General features: G+C 49.3%; 1 protein-coding gene across 4 annotated transcripts; it reads left to right on the forward strand.

Moving 5' to 3' along the window:
• The first annotated feature begins 2,201 nt into the window (after positions 1-2,201).
• LOC118086952 (E3 ubiquitin-protein ligase MARCHF5) lies at positions 2,202-15,024 on the forward strand. 4 transcript variants are annotated; one of them, XM_035119067.3, is made up of 6 exons: positions 2,202-2,847; positions 5,949-6,151; positions 11,007-11,137; positions 11,756-11,939; positions 12,760-12,929; positions 14,559-15,024. In XM_035119067.3, the coding sequence occupies exons 1-6, from the start codon at positions 2,810-2,812 to the stop codon at positions 14,727-14,729; spliced, it is 897 nt and encodes a 298-aa protein (XP_034974958.1). In that variant the 5' UTR covers positions 2,202-2,809; the 3' UTR covers positions 14,730-15,024. The 4 variants fall into 4 exon arrangements, with proteins under 4 accessions (XP_034974958.1, XP_088527511.1, XP_088527512.1 ...); XM_088671385.1 differs by having other exon boundaries at positions 2,357-2,576; XM_088671386.1 differs by having other exon boundaries at positions 2,471-2,847; positions 14,018-15,024.
• Positions 15,025-17,354: the final 2,330 nt, after the last annotated feature.

Consider the following 17,354-nt stretch of genomic DNA (forward strand, 5'->3'; position numbering starts at 1 on the left):
CCTTGACAAAGCATATATGATAAAGGAGGTCAGCAGCATGTCGCACTCTTGGAAAGGTAAAAATCGGCTTCTCGTGGTTAAGAAGCATGTTATCCAGTGTTCGTGCCCCCCCCCCAATAAACATATGAATCTGCTGCACCAGGCAATGGCCCATCCTTCTAGTCCAGCATCCTCTTCTCAGAGTGGCCAAGCAGGTGCCTGTGGGAAACCAGGGAGCAGAACATGAGCGCAAGAGCAACACACCTCCCCCCCCTTTCCAGCAAGTGGTATTCGGGAGCATTGCTAAATGAATCTATGAACCCCTTGAAAGCAACCCCCATGTGCCCAACTCGATCGCTTCATAATACCTGTTCCACATTTGTAAGCACTTGTGGCACACTCATGTATTGTGGCAGAACCTGCACTTTGGAACTCCCTGCATATTGAGATCAAGCAGAAGCCTTCACTGTACTCTTTTGGGCTCCTGCTAAAACCATTCTTAGTTGCTAAAACCAGTTGCTTAGAAGGTTGAGCTACCGGAAATTTTAATCTGTCTTAGTATTTTAACTTTTGAATGCTTTAAAGTAGGGTTGTGATTTCCCCCCCTCACTTTTATTGTTTTATCTTTTTGTAAACTGCTTTGATGCTTTTTTACAATTTTATGAAATGAATAAAATAATAATTATGGGACTGTAAAGATTATTAATAAATTTCTTTTGGCATAAGCCTTTGGGGACCAGAGTCTAAACCTGGCAAACTCCCTTCACAGTAAGTTACGGTACTATGAGATGTCTTGTAAAAAGTTGTGAATGAACATAATAAATAATAATCACCATCATGTCTACCAGAATCCATTTTATTCAGCATACTTATCTAGTACAGTCATTGATATCCCTTCTTTCAGGATATGAAAATTTCCAAGGCAATGGAAAAATAACATTAAAATGTGTGTGTTTTATAGCCACATTTCACAGTATCCACTCTAAAGGTCATCAGGTAGGCACGGATGTCTTCTCCTGGGATCTTTCCCACAGTGGTGGGTGGCCTTGTGGAGCAAGGGAGTTCCCTACATTTGCAGGCTTGCACTCCTCCCAAAAGTTCAGGGCAGCATAAATGTCCTGACCTTTCCCCACATTCCACCTTCACAACAACACTGTGTAGGAGGTTCAGCAGATTGATGGTGATCCATGCAAAATCACCAGTGAATTTGGGAGCAAGGATTTAAATCTAGAGCAATATTCTGCACTGGATCTCAGCACTCTGCATCATAGCTGCCAAGTTTTCCCTTTTCTCACGAGGAAGCCTATTCAGCATAAGGGAATTTCCCTTTAAAAAAAGGGAGAACTTGACAGCTATGCTCTGCATTTAGATAGCTAGTGATTCCTTCTGACCTTTCATCTTTCTGTGTTGAATGTGCAACAATGCCATTTATGTGTATCCACAAAAAAGGAGGGGCCAGGAAGAAACTGCAACCAAATAAAATGTCAATAAAAGGAATAAGGAAGCAAGGTTGGAACGAGTTGCAATGTTCATTTGATTCCCAGGTAGGTTTATTGCAGCTGCTAGGGAACTTTGGCCCTCCAGATGTTGCTGAAGGACAACTCCCATTCTCCCTGGCCATTAGCTATGCTGGAGCTGATTAGCGGAGTTGTTCAGCAACATCTGGAGGGCCAAAAGCCACCACCCCACCCACCCCGGCTGACTGGAAGGCTCTCTTTGGGGGCAAAGATAGAGAGGCTAATGATCAGGGAAGGTGAGTGCTGCAGCCTAATACTACTAATACTAATACAGTGGTGCCTCGGTTTATGAACACAATTGGTTCCGGAAGTCTGTTCATAAACTGAAGCGAACTTTCCCATTGAAAGTAATGGAAAGTGGATTAATCCGTTCCAGACAGGTCCGCAGAGTACTCAACCTGAAGCGTACTTAACCCGAAGCATGGGTGTAATTGGTTCCGGAAGTCTGTTCATAAACTGAAGCGTTCATAAACTGAAGCAAACTTTTCCATTGAAAGCAATGGAAAGTGAATTAATCCGTTCCAGATGGGTCCGCGGCATTCGTAAACTGAAAATTTGTAAACCGAGGTGTTCGTAAACCGAGGTTCCACTGTACTCAATTATTATTCATATGCCACCCATCTGACCAGGTTGGGGTGGCTTCCAACAGATTTAATTTAAAACACCAATAACCTCTGGAGGGCAACAGCAGGTGCCCTGTGGCCCAGTTTTAAGCCTTACAGGAGGAGGCTTTGGCTATTTGATCCTCACCAAAGTACAGTACTGTACAGTAAACCCCTGGAATACCAAGGCCGAGTGGGCCCTGGGGACTTTCCTAGAGAAACTGAAACGAGTAGTACAACCCCTGTGTTCTGGTAAGAGTCCAGTCCTGGCTGTTGCATCTTGCATGCTGTGGGGTTGGGCTACGATCCTCGCCCCATTTACCTGGGAGCGAGTTCCACTGCATTCAGCTGGACTTGGACACGTCTCGCGTTGTTGCTCCAGCGAGCACAACGAACTTTCGGAGCGGAGCGGGGCCTGGCAGGCAGCAGGCGGCTTCCCGGCAGGTGAAGCTCCTCCTCGCGAGCGGAGAAGAGCCTGGTGCGTCCGAGCTGCTGGGTGTGCAGCCGCCGAGGGCGCCGGAGCAGCAGCGGCCCACCGGCGGAGGCGGGCGGGCGGCGCGTCCCGAGCAAGGAGCGGGAAGCCGAGCGAGGCCCGAGCGAGCGCGCTTGGTGCCGCCGCCCGAGGGAGCCGTGGGGCCCGCGGGGCGTTGCGCAGCCTCGGCCGCTGCTCCGTCCGGCCACCAGGCCGCATCTCCGGGCTGATCGCGGGAGATGGCAGACGCGGCGGCCCCCGGGGAAGCCTCGGAGAGGTAGGGCTGGGCTCCGCGTGCGAGGCCGAGGCCGCTCGTGTGAATGGCGACCCCTTTCCCCCACCCCTTCTGGCCCGGCCCACTTCTATCTAAAGCCGAGGTGTTTCGGGGGGGGGGCATCCTTTCTGTTAAACCTCTTTTTGCTTCGTTGCCTCCGGGTGCGAAGGAGGCCGCCGGCCGGGGAAGCCAGGCTGACGCTTCCGAAGCCCCCAAGAGGTTTCGTTTCCAGAGAGCCGAGAGCGATCATTTTGCTATCGCTCCTTTTCTCCGAGGAGCTCAAGGTCTCCTCCTGCGGCCCCTCCATCTTCGCCACAGCCCCGTGAAGCCGGCTCGGCTGAGAGAGAGAGAGGGGGGGGGCTGCTCCAAGGGCCGCTTCGGTGGGCTTCGCGAGGGCCGGGCTTTGACCCCCGGCTCTCGCAGACCCCGCTAGGGCAGCCCGTCAGCCGCGAGGCCCACAGGGCGCTTCTTTGCGGGAAAGGACTCGCACTTCTTGCCTCAGGTGAAACGGAAATTTAAACTCACAATTTCCTCTAAAACCTTGCAGCGCTTTTTTGTCCAGAGATGGCAGAAAGACAAAATGAGCGTCTCCAGCAAATCGCAGGAGAGCTTTTCCCAAGTTTCTCTCCCAACTGTCACCACATGTGCCGATTAGTGTTGTAGTCCAAAACATCTGGAGGGCGCCAGGTTGGGGAAGGCTCTTTTGGGAACCCAGGCCTCTCTCTAACCGGTTTTCCACACATTTAGAAAAAACCGACTTGGTTGTCTGTATATTAATAAAATGGTAATGCTGCCCTCTGATAGATATCCAATGTGGCTTACAATAAAATAAATGAAAAGAAACACAAAAAATAAAAGACGAGTAATTAAACAGTAGGGTGTAAGAGCCACATCAAAGCAATCCTATGTTAAATCTAAACTGGTGAAATAAAATGAAATTGAAGTGAAATGAAATGAAATGCCCTTCAGCTGCCTGGTGCTGAGGGAAGACATTAGGGTGAGATTAAAGCAAGCTTCCCATCCCAGAAAATGTTGTCAGTTGAGCACCTTTTATATAAAAGATGCCTGAGGTCCCACAGTCTCACTCAGGACAAGGTGAGCAGCAGAAATCCAGATCAATAAGGGTTGCTCAGAGTAAACACATTGCAACCAATGGCCATGAATCCACTGATTTCAATGGGTCCAAGATGAGCTAGCATTGCATACAACCCGTCAGCTGTAACCCTTTATTATACAGATGTTGCCATGGATGATGGGAGTTGTAGTCCAGCAACATTTTGAGGCCTACCATTTCCCCTTCCCTGCTATAAACATATACCTGGACTGGAGGAAATCCCAGGTATGTCTGAGCAAGAAGTGTATAGGATTGTGGGGTTCATGGCCAGGCTGTGGGGAACTAGTCATGTGAGCTATCATGTCAAGGTGATTGAGAACAAGGAGCCACAAATCAGGAAGTCCCACATTTAGATCTTGCATACTCCTATATCTGCTCCTGTTCTTTCCCAAGCCTCATGCTTTCATCTGCAGTATTACTGGGACACACTGGGTGTGCCGACCTGCACTACACCTGTGCCTCAGGCATATCTCAGGACCTGTTTTCAGAGCTAGTGCAGAAGGATTACCGTGGCTGATGGCATAGTATTGTTGGAAACTGCTGGGGAACCAGCAGGGACCACAGGCTCCTGTCCAGGCTGTGGTCAGAGCGAGACATTCTTGAACGATGTGAAAAGCATCCTGTAGCCCAAGTACGGTACCTGCTGGACTCTGGAAAATTCCTTTTGTCTTCCCATGGCTTTCCTTTTAGAGCAGGGATGGGTCCCAATGAGTCTCCTGATCTGACCCCTGGCCTCTTCCCAGGCCCCTGCCATTTCTTCTTGATGCTCACCTTTATTTCAAATCGGGTGAGCAGTGTGGTTAAACCTCCCTCTCCTGTGTCCTGCTCTCGTGCTGCTCAGCTGAGCCCTGGAAAACAGCTCTGCAGTGGAAACTGGGTGTGTGTGTCTGTTTGTGTGTCTGTTTGTGTGTCTGGTTGAGCCCTGTCCCCAAGCTCCCCAAGGAGGAAGAATGTGGGTTGTGGGCTGTGCAAGGGGAGTGCATGTCTGTGCCCATGCTTGTGGTATGGATGGTGCTTGTGAGTTTTGGCCCTGTCCACTACTGGTAGGCAGCCCCGCCCCACCCCACCCCACCCCACCCACTTCTCCCAGGGGAAAAAAAGTCAGGGGAAGGTTCTCTGTCCTGGTCTTGAGCCTGGAAAACACAGCCTGGCCTACCCTGTATCAAGTTCTTTTCTCTGGGCCATACTTTCAGAATAAAAACATGCTCACACCACACCAATTTTTTTATTGATAAGAAATATATTGGAAAACACAAAAAAGCAACTCCTGGCAGTGCTTGATTTATAACATAGAAGACATCCACTTTATAATATTATCCAGAAATTATAAAATAGTGCAGCTACATAAGAGCACAAATCATTCCCAAAGTAGAATTATAAGCAAGCCTCTTACAAATGTGCCTTAAGTATGTATACAAACTGAATGAGAGGTGTGAGCTGTTCGATGCTCTTACTCTCATATATGCACACTACATTGCACTGGTATCCTATACTATTCTGAAATGTTCAAATGTTGCTTTGACTGTCCTTGAATCTTCCTGCCACACTTGCCCATCTCCTGCCACACCCTTTCAGAGCCACTGATTTACACATTTACAAGCAATGGGGGCAGTTACGTCAATATATGGCAAGACTGGTTTAACCATGGGGCATTGCAACTTTCTTATATCTGCTGCTGCAACAGTTATAACAATCTCTTGCTTACATGCTCTCATGGTACTCTTGCAAACACACCCTTCATCTTCCAACTTTCATTTACTTGTCACACAGATTTCAATTTTTTAAAATTACCGGTATTTAATTCCTTTATAATTTTATCCTCCTACACTACCTCAATCCTATCACATATCAGTCTTATGACTTAGGGAGTTTAAAACCTTACCTTGCGCAGCTTCTTATGCACCTTCAAACTGGCAGAACAAGTGACAGCTATGCTCTCTCTCTCTCCCCCTCCCTCCCTCCCTTCACCCCACCCCCACCCCACCCCCAGGCACTGCTGGGTCTGTTTTGGCACAGAGAGCGATGACCGCTCAGCTGAGTGGGTCTGCCCCTGCCGCTGCAAAGGCTCTACCAAATGGATCCACCAGGCCTGCCTCCAGCGGTGGCTGGATGAGAAGCAGAAAGGCAACAGCACAGGCAGTGTGAGCTGCCCACAGTGTGGAACAGAGTATCGCATTGTCTTCCCCAAACTAGGTGAGTTGTAGTGGTGGCCTGGCTAGCCCCATTCCCTGGTGTGGCTAGACTGAGTCCCTACCAAAATTGTGGAGCTACCCAGCAAAGCCAGGTCCAAGGCAAGGTGTGTTTAAGCAGCAGGTGAGCTGTCCAGCCAAGGATTTCCACTCGGCTAGGGAACACACAGTACTCTTTCTGGGGTAGTTTGCCCACCCTTGGTTCCCACCCTGCGCTCAGCTCTCACCAGTGGATCCTAGCAGGCGACAGCAGCCACACCCCAGGAATGGCTTCTACTGGCTGGCCAAACCAGGTGAGGGGAGCCAATGGGTCTCAAACCCTCGGGGCCAAACGGATTGCTCTGCTTTCCTTTGGACCACATCAGCAAGGCCAAGAGGGGGGTTTTGTCGTCTACAGCCACAGCAGGCACTGTGATGCTACAATGGGTTGACTTTGCCTCCGGAAACGCATTCCATTTTCATTTGGGAGAGACGGATGCCAACAACCAAATAGCCAGGCAGCAACATAGCAGTTGTGTAGCTGTTCCTACAGCCTTCCTGGAGTGTCAGCAGGGTCCTGATCCAAAGGTGCACATCCAGTTATTGAGCCCAGAGATGGAGGCCTTGTTGTACTGCCAAATACATACATTCTGGCATTTAGTTTGGCCATCAGCTTGGCCTTGCTACTTCCTGTGTCCCTGGGATCTTGGGGGTGATAAAGGAAGGTCTTTGGTTGGTGAGCATCCAGGCCCCTTCTGCAGACTTCCTGGGTGGGGGTGGTCTTGGAGATCCTGGGAGAAAGAAGTCTCACCTGGTTCCAGGTCCAAGCTGGGAGCATGAGTAAAACTCTGGCAGACTGGTTTTTTGCTCACCCTTCCTCTGGCAGCCGATTGCTGCTGTCAAAAAGGGAGGAATGCAGTGGTGGTCAGTGGCAACTTCCCTACCATGCACTTACACACAGAGAGTCTTTTTTAGGGACGGGGGTATGCAAAATATTTGGAGATCCCTCTCCTACCCATAGCAGAAGTGGTTCCTTCAAATCATTTTCTTGATCATTACATTTATATTCCACCTTTTCTCCAAGGAGCTCTCCATTTTATCCTCGGAACAACCCTCTTAGGTAGGTTAGGCTGAGAGAGGGCGGCAGGACTGGTTCAGGGTTACCCAGTGAGCTTTACAGCTCCTGAGCCCTGGTCTCCCTGGTCCCAGCACCTCTTTGGCTTCCCCTTCCCTGCGCAAATGCACACACACATTTTTTCTAAATTGTACTAGAATACAAGCCCCCATTACACAAAAATGAGCCGCTTATCTTCTAAGTAGTATCATTGCCTGGAAAATAAAAAATAATGTGTTACTTTTGGGGAGGAATTTGCAAAATTTGTTGGAGAGCAGCCTTATGCATGAGAGAGAGAATAATGCTGAAAGTTAATGAAGCAGGAGGGCACCCCCGGCTCCCCCGGTGTTTTTGAATTCCCTAGCAAAGAGCCATGTGGGCTGGAGCCGGTGGAGGTGGGGGCCAATGACTGGGGGGCTCCAGGTTCCCCATCCCTGAGCTAAGGGCTGCTTGGCTGGATCAGATCCAAAGTTGTGTGCTTCAGCGCTCTGATCTCCCACCACAGCCAGCCACCTGCCCAAGGGAAACTTACAATGTTGGCGAGCCTTTGCCAACCTGGTGCCCTCCAAATAATAAGAATAACAATTTCAGTCCCTCTCCAGGATAGGGAATTGCCCCAGTTCTCAGACATGGGAGCCAGCCAACCAACCACAGTGCCTTTGTCTTGGCAGGATTCAAGCTCAGCTTGTTTTTCCTCCTCCATCTCACCCCTATGTCCAGGCCAGGGACTGCTTAGCCTCTCCCAGTTCAGATGCTATGGAGAAATTGAGATGAGCATCCTCATGGTGTCTTATCCCAAAACTCCTAATGACCACTCTCAGCACCTTCCTATAGATATTAAATAGCACTGGAGATGAGTTGGTGCCCTGTGGCACTCTGTGACGTAGCCACCAGGGGACCGAGAAGCATTCCCCTAATGCCACTCTCTGGACTCAATCCAGGAGGTGGGACCAAAACCACTGTAGCACAAAATTCCCTGGAGTCAGTCCAGGAGGATGACATAGTCAGTGTCATTAAAAGCCAAAGCGAGATCAAGAGGGAGGAGCAAAGTCATAGTTTAATAATGTTGGACTACTTTGGAGAGTTAGCACATAGCTTGGAAGCAGGCCACTACTGAATACTTGTCTGATGAGAATCCTTGGCTGGCAAAGCAATTAGAGTGAGACTTCTAAGTGTGGAAAATGAGAAAGCGTATAGAATGATAGGGAAAACATTGGATAAGAAAGAGCTCCTATTCTAGCTAGTTGTAAATCCAAAGGAGCCATGCTTGCCCCTTGATCTCTGCAGCAGAGCAACAGTAGGGGGTTGTCCCCTCTCCTTTTCTGCTCCAGAAGGAAACGGGAGAGGAAGCTTGAAGTTAGGTCAGCAACCCTAAGAATCGGTCTAACATCAGAAGGAAGGCCAGCACAGGTGCAGAGGACAGTGAAAAAGTTTAAGAAGCTTGGAGGTCTACTTTCTCCCCATGCAAATGCTGTCAGCATTAATGCAAGCTGAGTTGCATCCCAACACTTCCAAGAAATAAAACAGCTCACTCGGTCCCATAGACCAGCAGTGGGGAACAGCCAGTGGGTCGGCCTAATGAGATCCCCTCCAGATCTCCCCAATGGACCCAGTAGGGTTTTTTTTGCACAAATCACACCCACATCGTATGGCATCAGTTGCAGGACAGGAAAAGGTGTCATGTATTGTACTAATAGTGATCCAGAGCAGAATCTTTAAGACATGGTTAGCAGAGTAAAAACTTTAACACATTGCAGTATTCCAAAAAAATAGACCAGAGGCAATTGCATTTCATCCAGCAGAGCTTTACTGCTACTTAAGACCAAATGAGCATAATGGTTACAAATCCAATACATTCAGGATTGGCACTGTCCATAAGAAATCCAGTTGCAGCAGACTTAACTTAAACTTACAGTAAATTATAATAAGACTAAACCTTTACACGGGCTTCCTCACCCTTGGCCCTCCATATGTTTTGAGACATCATCCCTGACCACTGGTCCTGCTAGCTAGGGATCATGGGAGTTGTAGGCCAAAAACATCTGGAGGGCTGAGGTTGAGGAAGCCTGCCTTAACACTAAGCATACTATGTACAGAACACTACACCAGAAGGAAAAGAGATAGAAAGAGAAAGTGAAGCCCAGGCTTCTTCTGGCCTCTTATTATAGTCAGCATGACCTTGACAGAAAAGATAACAGAACCAGTTTAGGCCAGCTGTACTCAGCTTCCCTGAAGGAATAACCCAAACATCATGAACCTTCTGCTTGTTTATTTCACACAGAGAAGCTTCCAGAACCCTCTAGAATTAATTAGGAAAGATCTCTACACATCATACACACAATACTTTCTGTACTAAGAAACGCAAACTGACAAAAGGCACACCTGGGAGCAGTGCCAGATTCAGGCCTGTTTGAATTTAGCACCTTTCCCTGTTGCAGTGTTTTCTGAAGGGATCTGCTGCACTCAAGAGCTCCCCATCACTAATGGGTGTATCCAGCCCCTTCCCAAAGCAACATGATAGGAAAATGTGCCAAATTCAAGCATTGCCAAAAGCAAAGCCATGGCTGCAAAGGAACAATTGGGAGCACACCCCCTGCCACAGGCTGGCATTTTATTATGATGTCTACTCCACTGAGGCCTCATCCATAGCATACATTTAAAGCACTATGATACCCTGTACACCGGCTCCCTCAGCCAGTCAAGCGAGATGAGCGCCGTAACCCCAGAATCATCCGCGACTGGACCTAATGGTTAGGGGTCCCATTACCTTTACCACTTTAAACCGTTGTGGCTTTCCCCAGATAATTCTGGGAACTGTAGTTAAGGGTACCAAGAGTTGTTAGGTGCTCCTTACTCCCCTCACAGAGCTACATTCCCAGAGTTCCTAATGAAGCGGGATTGATTGGCTCTGGGAACTGTAGCTTTGTGAGGGGAATAGGACGACTCTCAGTACCCTTAACAAACTACAGCTCTCAAAATTATCTGGGGGAAGCTATGACGGTTGAAGTGGGTTGCGGGTGGCGCTGTGGGTTAAAGCACAGGACTTGCCGATCAGAAGGTCAGCAGTTCAAATCCCCACAACGGGGTGAGCTCCCGTTGCTTGGTCCCTGCTCCTGCCAACCTAGCAGTTCGAAAGAAAGTCAAAGTGCAAGTAGATAAATAGGGACCGCTACAGCAGGAAGGTAAACGGCGTTTCCGTGTGCTGCTCTGGCTCGCCAGAAACGGCTTTGTCATGTTGGCCACATGACCTGGAAGCTATACGCCGGCTCCCTCGGCCAATAAGGTGAGATGAGCACTGCAACCCCAGAGTCGGTCACGACTGGACCTAATGGCCAGGGGTCCCTTGACCTTTACCTTTATGACGGTTTAAAGTAGTATCATAGTGCTTAAAATGTACAGCAGAAACCTAAAGCAGTCCAGCATGTTATAAGTTAGTTTTTAAGAAAGTTTTAAAAAAGAAATCACCACTTAGCGTTTGTTGGTTATTCAACTCATTTGGGCTCATTGGCAGGAATATTGGGAAGCCAGGAGCAGAAGGGGCCAGAATACCGAGGAAGCGGATAGACCCCTGCCTGTTCCTTTTTCCTTCTGTCTTGTGAGAGGACTTGGGATTTCACATCCACACCCCTCTTTTAAGGGAATCTCAGTGGCTGAGGGATGCGACACCTCTAAAGGGGCCTGAATCCCTAGGCTATGATCCTGGTGGTTGTTGAGAGCCCAAGCCGAGTGCCTGTAACATTGAGTTTCTGCTGTCCTTCCTTTGTAGGACCCTTGGTGTATTTCTTGCAACAAGTGGACCGAATTTTATCCAAAGTGAGCCCCTTCGCTGCAGCCGGCATTGTCGTGGGGACACTCTACTGGTCGGCTGTTACGTATGGGGCTGTCACTGTCATGCAGGTAAAGCAAAGGGGTGCAGGGAAAGAATGAATCAGATGGCCTTCAGCTCAGTCAGTAGCTTGAAAGTCACTTGGAAGTTTTATTACAATCGAGCAGTGGAGAAAATTTGTGAAATAAAATCATATGCGAGAAAGCTTAATGAGGCTGCACGGTTTAATCAGAATTGACAAAGGTTATGACTGATTAATCAGTGGGATAAAAAGGGGGGTGCATTCACACTATGATACCACTTTAAACAGTCATGGTTTCCTGCAAAGAATTCTGGGAACTGTCATTTGTTAAGAGTCGTTAGGAGACCCCTGTTCCCAGAGCTACCATTCCTAGCATGGTTGAACAGTCGATTCCTCTTCACATGTAACTCTGTGCACTTTGGAGCTCTGTGAGAGAAATGTGTGTGTGCAAATCTCAGCACCCTTAAACTAAAACTCCCAGAATTCTTTGGGGGAAGCAATGACTGTTTAATGTGATATCATAGTGCTTCAGACGGTTCTGAAGCTATCCAGTAAGAATCTGACCACTGGGGTTATATGAATGGAGTTTTATTCTCCTCACTGATGAAGGCAGAGGCCACCCGGCTTTCCCCACTGCATTGCTAATCCGTCTCTTCTCCTTTGGCAGGTTGTTGGTCATAAAAAGGGCCTGGATGTGATGGAGAGGGCAGACCCCCTTTTCTTGCTCATGGGGCTCCCCACCATCCCTGTCATGCTGGTGCTGGGCAAGATGATCCGCTGGGAAGACTACGTGCTGCGGGTGTGGCGGAAATACTCCAGCAAGCTCCAAGCCCTGCAGGCCTTGGTGCCAGGTGAGTGCCACCCTCTACTCGCTCCTCCTGGCCTGGGCATTTGCCTGAAGTTGATAGGCCGGGAGGTAGGCTTCCCCTGGACTCTGCATTTGACCATGATACTTGGGGAAGGAAGGGTGGGCCAACCGAAATTTATGGTTTGCGGATGAATCCCTCCTACAAAACAGTGGCAATTGGGAGCACCCTAGGACAGCTTTGTCCAACTTGGTGCCGCTACAATTCTCATTGGCCTCAGCCGGCTGGTGCACATTGTAGTCAGAAGCAGTGGGAGGGCACCAGGTTGGACAAAGCTGGACTATTCATGGAATTCACAAGAATATGGAGTTCCCACAGCCATCCCACTTCTGGACTAGGACTAGTTACTGGGCAAAGCACAGCTCTGCATCTGGGGCAGCAGGACAAAAAAACCCAGATCCCCCACTCCTTGTCCTTTTTGTAAGCCAAGAGGCTACCTGTATACTTAGCTTTACCAGTGGGAGTTGAATGGCATCTGAAGTTATGGACTATTATGCTTGGCAACAGCAGCACACACAAGAAGTAACTGCAATTGCCATGAGCAGCAGTGTGAACTGATCCATCCATGTGCATTTGGCCAGGATGCAGTGGAAAGAAGGACAGAGGCAAGGCATGTTCCTCCAGTGTGCAGAATAATAATAATCAACAGCAACAGCAAAAATTTGCACCAAGCAAAGTTTGCAATCTGTCCAAATCATGCTAAATGATGTTTGCATTTTTTAAAAAATTCTGCAGCTGTTCTTATTTTTATTAATCAGATTTTTAGCTCTCACTGTGTTTTTCCTAATCTGCCTTGCATCCTCAGGGATCAGCCGCCCTGTTCCGCACATCCCTCTCGCCGAGTCGCGCTACCAGAGTGACCACCTCTCCATCTCGCGCACGCTGTGCGGGGCCCTGGTCTTCCCCACCATTGCCAACCTAGTTGGCAGAGTCACCTTCCGCAGGGTGAACTCCAGCCTCCAACGTACCATCCTGGTGAGTGGAGAGACTGGGGAAGGAACTCTGGAGTCAACAGGGTGCAATACTTGGGTCAGAATTCAAGTATTTGAAGGAATCACTCCCTGCCACAGCACCCTAACGCTGCTAGCCCCGGTGGCAAGGCTGGGACAGCCCTCAGGTTAGCTGGCACAGCACATAGTTCATATGCAGAAGGTTTGGTGCACTGACACCTCTGGGTAAAAGGATTTCAAACAGCCAGGCTGGGAAGGACCTTTGTTGGAGATGATGCCCATTGGATTAGACTTGGCTTCTCCAACCTGGTGGCCTCCAGAAGTTTTGGACTACAACTCCCATCAGCCTGGTGTCCTATTGCTGTGCTGGTTGAGGCTGGTGAAAGTTGCAGTTCAGTCCATCAGGAAAGCATGCAGCTGCCAAAGTGCTGGGCCAGATGGACCTGCTTGTGGGATGCTCTCCCCAGGGAGGCCCACCTGGCACTTTAATTGCTTATCTTTAGGCACCAGGCAAGAACATGCCTCTTCTCCCAAGCCTTTGGCCAATTGAACAATATATAGTGTTTTAAACGGGGGGGGGGGGGTATTGCTTTGTTTATTATTATGTTATCCATGTGTTTTTATACTTTTATACTGTGATCTTCGGATGAAGGGTGGTATATGAATTTAATAAGTACAGTAACAATAATGGTCTGACTCTGTAGAAGGGGCTCCACTTTTCCACTTTGCTTTCTGGATTTATATCCTGCCTCTCCATCATTTAGGTCTTCCCTCTTTTTTTTAGGTGACTTGAAAATATGTTGCTTTCAGTCTGAGGGGGCAGGGGGAGGCATCCATACTGTAGAACCTGGAGGAAACCTGTAGATCCCTTTTGTCTTAAGCCAGGAGTCACCAATTTGCGTCCCCAGATATTTTTTGAGAGACACCAGCTCCTATCACCCCCAACTACTGGCCATGGGGGCTGCTGGGAGCTGGAGTCCCACAGCGCTGGGAGGGCAACATGTTGGCTGTCACGGAAGGCCAGTCCCCTCTGGTGTCCCCCTCTGGTGATGCAGAGGGCTCCTTCCTACAGCGCCACTGAAAGCGCTCAATCTTGGGCTTCCTCTCCCTCAGCTCTCACCTGGTAGCAGGCTGCCTCTGTGGCAGAGATGGGCAACGGGGTTCATTGCATCCTCCCTGCATGGAAGACCAGATGCACTCGGCACCTTCCGCCTCTGAACTGTTTCCATTCAAGCTGGTCATTATAAGAACCACAATTTTACTTTAAGAATTGGCACCCATGTTTTCTTTTTTCTTCTTCCCTCCTTGGCCCTTTTTTCTTTTGTGCTGTGCCTTTTAGACTGTAAGCCTGTGGGGAAAGGACTGTTTTGTTTAACTGATTGCTTTAACCCTGGAGTCTTTTGGCTGAAGAGCCGTGTCTAAATGCTCTAAAGAAAAAGGAAATCCTGGACTGGAGCAGATGATGATGATCTCCTCTCAGGAAGGCGCTTGAGGGAACTGCTCTTTCCTCCCTCCCATACCAAGTGGTGGTTCACATGGACCTGCCTCTCCCATGCTCAGCTTGGAGGTGAAGGCAAAAGAGGACTTTTGCTTCAGGAGGTGGTTTGGGGCTCTTGACTTCACCTACCCCTCCTTTTCTCTATTTCCCTGCCAGGGGGGTATTGCTTTTGTGGCCTTGAAGGGAGCCCTGAAGGTCTACTTTCGCCAGCAGCAGTATCTGATCCAAGCCAACCGGCGCATCCTCAACTTTGTGGAGAAAGGGGACATGGAAAGGAACTCCACTCAGCTCGATGAGGACAGCGGCAGTGAAGCAGGGCTCAGCTAGGGCAGGAAAGGCACCCATGCACGCTCTTCAAAAGAAACTGGATTTCTCTCTGGGATAGATTTTAGGCCAGTCGGCTCCACTCTCAAGAGAAAGCACTCGAGGCTTCTCTGCTGTGGATTGCGGCAAGGGCGAGGTGCTCCATTTAGACCAGACTGGGCAAAGTCTGCTTCTTCTTAAGCTGGTGTTTTATCGGCAGTCTGGCTCTTTGACTCTCTTCTGCATGGTTGCTCCCCTTGCACGGGTCTCTGCTCTGATCTCTTTGTAAACCAGGAGTTAAATAAAATAAGAGAGTCAAGCTGTAAGTGTCCTCTTTGTGGCCATGGAGAATTGCTACTGCTGCTTTACTTGGTTTATTGAAGAACAATGCAGAGGTTTGCTTGTTTCTTTTCCCAGCCTTCCCCAACCCAGTGCCCTCCAGGTGCTACGGGGCTACAACCCCCCTCAGACCCAGCTGGCCCGGCCAGTGGGTCAGGGCGGCTGGACATAGGGGCCCTGCAGCATCTGGAAGGCTACAGCTTCTCCCGACCCCAGGCCTGAGGCAGGCTGGTATGGGGAAAGGCTAGCCAGTCTCCTGCCAGGGGTGCAAAGAGATGGTGCAGCTCAGGTCTTTTTGGAAATGCAACTCTCTGTTTATGAAATCCTCTCTCCTCCCCACCCCCAGTACAGCAGACCACCCTCTGCATTAGCTTTTGCCAACTTGGCCCAGTCCCAACTCCATCAACTCTCATGAGAGTTGTCATCCAGAATGCTCTGCTGGTGCAGGGGGGCTCCCTCTTCCTCTCCTCCCCCTCTGCACCCCCAAATGTGCTCTGAAGGGGCCTCCTGCACCAAGCCCATCCTCAAAGGACAATGCCCACTGCTGAATTGGAGCAAGCATTGTTGGGTTTTCTCCAGTTTGACGTTTTCTCCAATTGAGCACAAAATAGCAGGTTTAGTGGGGGGAAGCGGCAGGGCCATGCCTAGAAAGCACGGGGCAAGTGGGAAATGGCTTGGACTCTTGCTTGCCAGGCATGGGGCAGGTGTGGACGAGCCCAGAGACTAAGGAGGAAGAAGCTGACTGGCAACGTAATAAAAGGAAGTGGAGGCTAAGCGAGGGCAGGCAGATGTGGATGTGGCCCCAGCAGCCCATAGCAAGAGCTGGCTTTGGCACTGCATACGACACCCCCATGGTAAGGTTACCAGATTTTTTTTAATGAATCCAGGGACACTTTTCAACATTAATGGATTTTGTATGGGGACAGATTTGTAAATCTGGGGACTGTCCCTGGGAAACGGGGGTGTCTGGTAACCTTACTGAAATATACTTGGAGTCGAGAGTGAATTTCATGCTCTTTATTCAGGTTGTGGTAGCAATAGAGGAAGAAGAGAAGAAGAATGGCTCTTTCCCCAAAAACGTCTGCTTATATACATTATTTACACAATGGGCCTTGCGTGATTGGCTACTTCAGGGCTGCACCTGTGGGCCAATCAGGTTGCGGATTGATTTCTGCCAGCAGCCTGATTGGCTGCTCCTGTAGGCCAATCAGGTTGCGGATTAACTTCTGCCAGCAGCCTGATTGGCTGCTCCTGTAGGCCAATCAGGTTGCTGATTCACTTCCATCTGGAGCTGGATTGGGTGGCTCCTGCAGACCAATCAGACTGCTGCATTCTGGATCCTATTGTTCTAGGATTCAGCTCAGTACAGTACATAACTCTTACCTCATGGAATCCAGCTGTTTACAGAAGGGAAAGGTCCCCCACCCCACGTTATCAGCTGATATTGATTTGCAAATTAAGTGGGCAAGGAGAAAGCAGCACTAGAGATGGTTCTGTCAATTGTCACAGAAGGCCAGATCTTATACCTTTTATTATTGGGACTAGACCAGAGGAGGCCCAAGGGGTTGTTATTTTTTATGGCATACCATTAAGGAGCCACTATGGTCTTCCCCTCCCAGAGCTGCAATTCCCAGAGTTCCCCGAGAAGAAGGATTGCCTGTTACACTGCTGGGGGACAGAGAGAGGGACTTCTAACAATTCTCATCACCCTTAACAGGCCACAGTTGCCAGGATTATTTGGGAGCAGCCAAAACTGTTAAAAGTGGCATCATAGCGCAGGGCGCAGGTGGCGCTGTGGGTTAAACCACAGAGCCTAGGGCTTGCCAATCAGAAGGTTGGCAGTCCCATTGCTCGGTCGCAGCTCTTGCCAACCTAGCAGTTTGAAAGCACGTCAAAGTGCAAGTAGATAAATAGGTACCACTCCAGCGGGAAGGTAAACGGTGTTTCCGTGTGCTGCTCTGGTTCGCCAGAAGTGGCTTTGTCATGCTGGCCACATGACCTGGAAGCTGTATGCCGGCTCCCTCAGCCAATAACGCAAGATAAGCGCCGCAACCCCAGAGTCGTCCGCGACTGGACCTAATGGCCAGGGGTACCTTTACCTTTACATAGCGCTTTAAATGCGTGGTGTGAGGGTGGTCTTTGAGCCAGTCGGGGTGTCTCAGCCTGGCCTACTTCATGGGGTTGTTTTGAAGATAAAACAGGGAGGGCAGAGAACCATGTACACCACCTTGAGCTCCTTGGGAGGAAAGGTGGTATATAAATGCCATGTAAAGCTTTTTCATCTTGCTAAGAGTCGCAACCTGTGGCCTC

Source organism: Zootoca vivipara, chromosome 6 (assembly GCF_965207765.1).
Source record: "Zootoca vivipara chromosome 6, rZooViv2.hap1.1, whole genome shotgun sequence".
In the NCBI taxonomy this organism is placed as follows: domain Eukaryota; kingdom Metazoa; phylum Chordata; class Lepidosauria; order Squamata; family Lacertidae; genus Zootoca; species Zootoca vivipara.

Coding starts and splice junctions, on each gene's coding strand:
- LOC118086952 (XM_088671385.1), top strand. CDS start 2,383: ATGCTGTGGGGTTGGGCTACGATCCTCGCCCCATTTACCTGGGAGCGA. Junction 2,577..5,948: donor CGCGAGCGGAGAAGAGCCTG/GTGCGTCCGAGC, acceptor CCCCACCCCCAG/GCACTGCTGGGTCTGTTTTG. Junction 11,940..12,759: donor CCTGCAGGCCTTGGTGCCAG/GTGAGTGCCACC, acceptor TTGCATCCTCAG/GGATCAGCCGCCCTGTTCCG.